This window comes from Gavialis gangeticus, unplaced genomic scaffold, assembly GCF_001723915.1.
Source record: "Gavialis gangeticus isolate Ggan-Ray unplaced genomic scaffold, GavGan_comp1, whole genome shotgun sequence".
Classification (NCBI taxonomy): Eukaryota; Metazoa; Chordata; order Crocodylia; family Gavialidae; genus Gavialis; species Gavialis gangeticus.
In genome coordinates this window covers 51247875-51256054 of record NW_017728994.1, presented here as the reverse complement: position 1 = coordinate 51256054, position 8180 = coordinate 51247875, and the positions used below count along the sequence as shown (strand labels likewise).

Here is an 8180-nt window from a genome sequence, read left to right as displayed (position 1 = left end):
AGCTGCCAACAATGTGTAGACACAAGTAATCACTATGTCATTGTAGTGCTTGACTTCAGCAATGTAGCACGGCATGTAGACGTGCTCACAGAAGCATAGAAAATGAGGGTTGAAGGGACCTCAGGAGGTTACATCTAGTCCAACCCCCTGCTCACAGCAGGACCAGCCCCAACTACATCATCGCAGCCAAGGCTTTGTCTAACTGAGTCTTAAAAACCTCCAAGGATGGAGACTCCTCCACCTGTCTGATTAACCAGTACCAGTGCTTTACTACCCTCTGCGTGAGAAAATTATTTTTAATATCCAACGTAAACTTCCCTTGCTGCAACTTGAGACTTTTGCTCCTTGTTCTGTCAGCTGCCACCACTGCGAACGGTCCAGCTCCGTCCTCTTTTGAACCCTGCTGCAGGCAGTTGAAGACTGCTGTTCAGTCCCTTCAATAGCAGTCTTCAACTATCTGAAGTACATCAGCTTTCCTTAAAAAGCCAGTTTTGCTCCTTGGGAATTCTCGGGGCCTTCAGCTTTTAGTTGAGACTATGGATGCAGCTCTACCTCAGCAAGATCTCCTACTCTGGAGTAAGTGTTTAGGGCAGCAGCATCCTAGAGTTCATTCATTTAAACACTTTCACTTCAAACTTTTCTTTGCAGGTCTATGATGGGTTCCAGTAAAGAGCCAGACCTCATACACCTAGAAGCCAAGACAGCAGATGGCCGTAAGTACATTAGCTTCCAAAGAGCACTGGCATTTCTTGTGTTTTGCTGTGGACTGGCTTGACATTTTGACTGCCACATGCTACCATGGAGCTACTTTTCACTGCTTCCAGCTCCACTTGCTGGACCTAAGATCTCCCAGGTCCCCTCTTCCATCTGCTGATCCTGTACTCCTAGGATTGTCTCTGTTTATCCTTTCCCAGCCTCTGCACAACCTTCCTGCGGCTTCTTTCCTGCAGCTTTGGATTGCCTCAGGACTTTGATTGCCCTGAGTGTGCTCATTTCAATTCCATGATGTTTTCCCCAGAAATAACTACTTTACTGCAGTGTAACAAGCAGATTTGCAACATTTAAGGGTTTTTCTTTCAAATGGCATATTAAATGGACTTAAAAATATTCAAACAAACAGAGAAAAGACAGCAAACAATCCCCAGTGGGTCAAATTATGCCATCAGTTGCACTGACAAATTCAGTTGTGTTATTCCAGATTTATGTTGTGTCCTTGAAAGCAGAATTGAGCCCAGAAAACATTAGGAAAGGGACATTTCAAGACAACAAATTTATTTAATTTGCTTTGAATTAGGAGCAAGAGATTATTTTTTTAGGAAATGAATTTTAAAAGGGCACTGCTGAAACAAATATTATATAGATGTGTGTGTATCTGTAGCTATATATCTAGATCTACCTATATCTATATCTATAGCTAGATATAGATCTATCTATCTATCTATCTATCTATCTATCTATCTGTCTATCTATCAGGGCTGCAAGAAACAGCACCATTTTTTTCAACTTCTGTTTTGCCATTTCAAAGGGACAGTGTTTCATTTTGCCGTTTCACTTCATTTTGAAGCAGTTTCATTTAATTTTGTTGAAACTTTCACTGTTTTGATGCGCTTCAACGTTTTGCCCATGGGCTATACTGGGGAATCATGGAAACGCCTATAACTTTGTCATTTATTGCCTGATTCAGAAAAAACATTGAAGGGCTGGTAGCCCCTTTTGAGGGCATGAAGCTTGCCAAGTTTCAAGGAGCTAGGTGCTGGGGGTTCAGGGAAACTGCACCTTGAACTGCTAAAAGCAAAACTCATCTCACTTGCTGGCAGCCTCCTGTCATCCTGCATGCAGCTCTGGGGGCCGGCACCCCTGGGAAGGCTCTGGGATTGTGCTGGATTTCTCCCAGGCGTGTATCCCAAGTGGCTCTGCCAGCCCCACAGAGCTCAGCCTGGTGGTCGGAGGCAGCGGGAGAGTCAGTGATGGAGGCATTTGGAGCGCAGCTCTGACGAGTACAGCCCTCTGGACCCCCACAGAGCTCAGCCTGCTGCTGGGAGGTGGGGAGAGCCACTGGCCCAGGCTGTGCTCAGAGTCAGGGCTGTACTTGGCATGGGTCTGCCACTGGCTCTCCCGCCACTGCGCTGAGCTCCATGGGGCTGGCGGAGCCGCTCGGAGCGCAGCCCTGGCTCTCCCCTGCCTCCCACCACCGGGCTGCTTTGAAACTCGAAACGTTTCAAAACTTTCAAAATGTTTTGAGTGTCCTCGTTTCATTTTGAAACTGTTTCAGAGTCTTTTCTTTCATTTTGATGTTGCTGTTTCAAGCTCGAAACGCGTCGAAACAGCTTTGAAACAAAACGCTAATTGAAATTCCGCACAGGCCTACTGTCTGTCCGTCTCTCTTTGTAAAATGTTCGTTCCATTTAATAGCATTTTACATTATTAAAATGATAGAATTTTCCATTTCTCAAGGTCTTTACTTCTCCCTCCTTTCTCCCCCCCCACTTTTTTTTTTGACCTTCTAACTTTTACTAATTCTGGATCCAGAAAATCCTGGAGGCTCTCTGGCAAATGTCAAAACATGTCAAAACTGTATTATTATCTAGTAATTTCACAGAAACAGTTTTGAATGGAGTGGCATCATCAGCATTGCTAAAAGCTGTAGTGAATTTGGTTCATTACTATATAATGCTATGGGGGTTTTCTACAAGGAGCTAATTTCTTGTCATGACACTTTTGAGGGTGTATTCAGTTTGTGATATATCAAGAGTGTTCCTTGCTCAAAACCAGGTACCATGTTACATTTTCTTCCAGTTCATTGGTTTGGTGTAATAATAAGAATTGTCTCAGTGCAAATAGAGCACTTGGAAACATGGGCACCGGAAAACTTTGGTAGGTAATATGAGTTGTCCATTGATATGGTAAGCCATCATCATCGAGCTGGAGAATATATCCCAAGCTGCTTGACTTCTCTTGCTCTAACCTCTAGCTCATCCATTACCAAACTAAGAATCATGCCCCCAAGTGAGGCCACAGTACTTACAAGTGTAATTATGAGCCCAGAGAAATTCAATTCAAGACATCTTGCATCAAAAGTGGGTTCATGAGCCAGTCAGAAATGGTGTTGGGATCTACCACACTAGACCAACCTGCCAGCCCAGCTATGATAATTATACCTCTTTGAGTAGCAAGCAAACCTTTCTACCCTGGAGGAGGTTAGTGTGCTACTGCGGTGCCTAGGGGATGAGGGTTTAATAAGCTGCATTTTTAGGCTTAGCTTAAGAGTTGCAATCTATAAATCATTTCTCTATTTTTTTTGCAAGGGTCAGATCTTTGGGAGCTAACCAAGGGTGAAAATTCAGTAAAGGGATTTAATTGGAAAAGGTATCCCTACCAAAACAAAGGAGGGGGAAAAATACCAAGCAGAAAACAGGATCTAAGCAAAAAACGTCTGACCTGTGTGCAACTAACAAGATAGTTTCATTCTTGTCCCTGTATCTTTTCCAGCAGAAACTCAGCAATACAGTAGCCGCAGCTTTGGGTGACAGAGAGTAGAGATGTCACTATAGAAAGGTGTTAGCCAATCTGCTTGGCAGGGTTGTGAGAGCATTTATCATCAGCAGCCTTTGCCTTGGCTATCCACTGCTGGAATACCAATAGCTCTGTGTCTCTGCTTTCTGATTATGGTCTGTCTTAGTGTTTTTATTTATTGCATTTATGTACATAATGGAAAAGGTTTACAAGGGGAAAAAGTAAAAGTCTCTCAGCTCATGTAAATCTGTATCATGTCACTGATGTCAGTAGACCAGTGTTGATTTACATCAGCTGAGGATCTGGCCTTCAGTTTCATACTGTGCATAATCCGGTGCAATACATGAAGTGAGGACCCCTCAAAATGGAAGGAAACAGATCATTGGGTCCTTTGACTCTGGGAGGTGGTTTTGTCTGTGATCTTTGTTATTTAACGTTATGGACTCAGTGCTGTCCAGCGCTTGTCATGGAGACAAGGAAAGAGGGTGAGCAAATTCATGGATAATCTAAATATGGGGCATTTTTGTGACTTGGTTGTGGGCGGCATGATTTATATAGAGGCTTAACTGATCTAATTTACATTTTAAATATGGTTGATTAAATTACACAGAGCACCAATGGGTACAACATTTTGGATCTACTGTCAAAAATCCAAGTAAATACAAAGTGATGTGTGTATTTAATTAGTTCTCCTCAAGGGTTTAAGGCCACTCTAGACCAAGCCGTGCCGAAGAGCACAGAAGCAGTTGCTGTGTTTCCAGTTGGAAGAAGTTCGTATAGACCTTATCTTACATTTCCATTTGCTTGCAGTGTCTCCCGTGTTCCACTGAGTTTGGCATGAAATCAGAATCTCACCAACAGAATAAGCCAACAGAAACCACAGGTTTTTGCCTGTTTGCAGGTCAAAGCCAACAGTTAATTTTTCTCAGTCTTGAACATCATCATAAGTCATTTTCTGTAACTGCAGGGCAAGGCAGAAAAGTGTTGATAATTGTTTGAAGCTCAATCCACATTTGCTCAAAATTCAACTACAGTTCCCTTGAAGGGTCTACAATCTTTGTAGCCCAGACACAAGATATTGGTGTAGGTTGCATTGGCTTTGTATACCAGTTAACTTACACTGGTTAATTCAAGTGAATAGATAACCAGCTCTCCTGGGGTAACTGGGGTTGTAGGCTCTATTACAGAGATTTGCCACAGGAAGATGCAGAAGCCAGGAGTACCCTGTTCCCACTGGGAGCATCCCAATGAGCTACTCCAAGATGAACAAAGTTCTTTGGGTAGAGGTGCTATCTTCTATTAGACCAACTAAATAGTTGGAAAAAGTGTTCTTTGCAAGCTTTTGGGCACAAACACCCTTCTTCAGGCATAGGGAAAGTCTGTTGGTGTTTTGTGCTCTCTCCTGGGTAGAATAGAAGCGAAAATACAGGTCTATGAAAATGCACATCTGTGGCAGTGAGGATGAAAGGGATGGGAGACAATAGGTTTGAGACAGGTCGGGTGAGGAAGGGAAATGTTGAACTGGTGATAGAATGCAGCTGGTAAAACGCAGACAGGTTACCTGGGGTTATCATGTGTCAGGCAGGTTGTGCACCATACATCCAATGTCTATATTTAGTCCATGATTTTTTGTATTCAGTAGATTTATGAAGTTCGTAGGCTCGTCTACAATAGGTGTTTTGTAAATTCCCTCTGAAGATTTGAACTGAGAGATTGGAGAGAGAGTGGTTGTCTTCTGAGAAGTGTGTGCCCACAGGTAATTGGATATTTTTGTCTTTGATAGATTGCCTGAAAGCTTGCAAAGACCATTTTTTTCCAGCTATTTTATTGGTCTAATAAAAGATATCACACATCTACCCAAAGAACCTTGTCTGCCTATGCCCTTAGACCAACACGGCTACAACCAACAACTCCAGGATAAAAGCAGACATATGAAACCTCTACTGACGTCAGCTTACACTGGTGTAGCTTTACCCCTGGTTTTGCATATGTGCACTCACACTGCTGTAGCTTATTACAACCCAGTGCAAAGACCATACATTGTACGTTCAGTTGCTTGCTTACAGTATTCTGTATCTTTGCTTACAGTATTGTAAGGGCAGGTTACATCAGTGTTAAGTGTGTCATGTGTCCAGTCATTAGGGGATCTTGGCTGGGCTTTTAAGCTTGTAAAGAGCAGAGAAACCAGCTAGAACAGACAAACCAGCTAAGATTTTTAACTAACGGCTTATGGAGTTCTAGTTAGGGAGAGTCAGGTGATCTAGGGCAGTTGTCTAGGCACCTGAAATAGGCACCTATGCTTTCTATACAGATGCTCCAAAATGGGACTGGAGCAAGGAAATGCACCACATGGAAGGGAATCCTTCAGTCCCCCCTCTTTGGGGTTTAGACATCTCTTTTCATTTGGGATCCAGAGCCCAGAACCCCTCTCTGGCAAATACAGCCCCTTCCTGAAAGCAAACCTTTGTCTTTTAAGATGATGGCAGTGGCCCTGGTAGTAGCATGTATCTCTGTACCAGTGGTTCTCAGCTTCTGCAGAGTCAGAGCACCCACCGTAACTGTTATGCTGGCTTACCTTACTGCGGTGGGTCTCAACCAGGGTGCTGCTGCCATGGCCAGGTAAAAGTGCCCCGTGCACCTTGTGCACATCCAGACCACATGTGCATACTTCTGCCTGCATTAGGGTTATCTGATAAATCTAAAGCAGAGAGGAGCACCCGCCCTTGCTGCAGCCTTTCCCCATCCAACCTCCTGCAAACAGAGGCACACGGGACACCTTCATCCGCCTCCATTTCCAGGAGACATGGTGCCCGGTCAGGCCAAGAAGGGCTGCAGCAAAAGTGGCTGCCCTGCTTGTCTGCTCTAGGATGATCAGCTAACCCTCATGGAGGCAGGAGCATGCAATCAATGCTGCAGCCTTTCCTGGGCTGGCCATGTACCAGGTACGTGGGGCACTTTTCCATGGTGGTGGAGTGCCCAAACCTCAGCACCCCTGAAAGGGTCTCACGGTATCCCTGTTGAGAATCGAATCGCTGCTCTGTCTAACAGCCCAGAGCACAAGGAAGAGCATGACTGTAAACCAGTGGTCTGAGCATTTGCCCGGGTGCAGGGAGTCTTCCTCCTAAACAACAAGAGGTGCTGGCAGCATTGTCTTTCTCCCCTTCAAGCCCCTCTCACTGCCCCCAGTGCTGACCCACTGAGCTATATGAGCACCGTGCCCCCAAGCACTGACTCGCTAGTGCCTGAGCCCGTGTACTCCGATTTCCGTCGGCATCTTTTACCCAGCGTTGGAGCAGGCTCCAAGCGAACAGTCAGCTTCCCATTGTCTGGAGCGATTGTCGAAAGGGTTGTGCTTCGTGAGCAGAGCAGGCTTACGCCTTGTTCTACAAGAGCAAGGATTAAACAAGCATTTCCCCATTGTGCTCTACAAATCTCACTCTGCCTGCCTTCAAATAAGCACCGCCAGGATTTGCAAGGGCTTAATCCTGCTTTCCTGACACCCCAGCAGCAGGAGGAGCTGTGAGATTTGGGGCAGAGAAATAGCTGGATGGCAAGTAAAGAGAAAGTCTCCGGAGACACAAGGATGGGAGAACTATTAGGTGAACTTGCCAGGCCTTTTTTTTTATTTTTTATATTTTGCAGATTGCTTCTTGCAGTGCATTATCCAGGGCATTATCCAGTTCAGTTTTAAAAGTCAGGAATCTCATGCTCTAAACTAAATGCAAAATGGTCCATTTGCCATGGTGACCCTCCCGAAAAATAATGTGTTAACCCCTTTCATGATTTCTCACTGGAAGCACCAGCAGGGATGCTGCTTTTCTGTCGCTTCTCCCCTCTCACTCCCACGTGCAATTTTATTAAGGTGATCAACTTAGTTACAAAATCTGTTTTGAGAAGCTTGATGTGCGCTTTTCAAGGAAAGTGACCCCGATTTCGGTCCCTGTAACAGGAATCCTTTGTGATGAAGAAGAGCAGAAATAAAGTAATTTTGGTATGTCCAACGCCAAACTCCTCTCCCCCCCACATTGAGATTGGCTTTAAAAAAATCATGCAATGTGTTAAAATAACTATTTGAATATTATAAACAATATTGTTATTTCTTTAGAAATACTGCTCTCTGCATTGGTGGATGGGCTTGGACTTTGAAGTCCCTTCCCACCGTATAATTCCATGAAAATACCATCTTGCCATCTTCTCTTTGGTGTCATAGCCTTTAGGGTTTAGTTTTTCATGTTGTTCTTTGCAAGAGCAAGGGTCAGACATGTGCCTCTCTTTAAATTGAAGCTTTACTTTCACCTGATTATATGAATGGAGGGATTGGCACTGTAAGAAAAGCTCCAAATAATAGACTGAGAAATGAAGTGCCCCAGGGTTAATTTTCTTGCTCTGCCCCTGACTTTCTTGGTGACCTTGGGCAATTTCCTTTGCCTGTCTTTGTCCTAGTCCCTGTGCAGCGAGGATGCTGCCACCCCCTATCTCTAAGGGTGTTGCGAGAAGGACTGGATTGCAGGTTGTGAGGTGCTGTAGCACTCGGACCCATAAAAGGACCAAAAATAGATAAAAATCTCAAGTTTGGGGGGGGTTTTTGTGCTACAGTTTCAAGGTATGTTTAAATCGGGTGTATTTTAGGTGGCTGGTTTGGAATGAACCTCCCCCCCCCCCCCCCC

General features: G+C 44.5%; 1 protein-coding gene across 1 annotated transcript in view; it reads left to right on the top strand.

The window, feature by feature from the left end:
* Window positions 1-8180, top strand: part of LOC109287600 (VPS10 domain-containing receptor SorCS1) — a 513813-nt gene that overhangs the window by 359642 nt on the left and 145991 nt on the right. The window contains exon 6 of the mRNA XM_019502777.1: window positions 649-713. Within this exon, the coding sequence (XP_019358322.1) occupies window positions 649-713 (65 nt within the window). The remainder of the gene's footprint in view (window positions 1-648; window positions 714-8180) is intronic.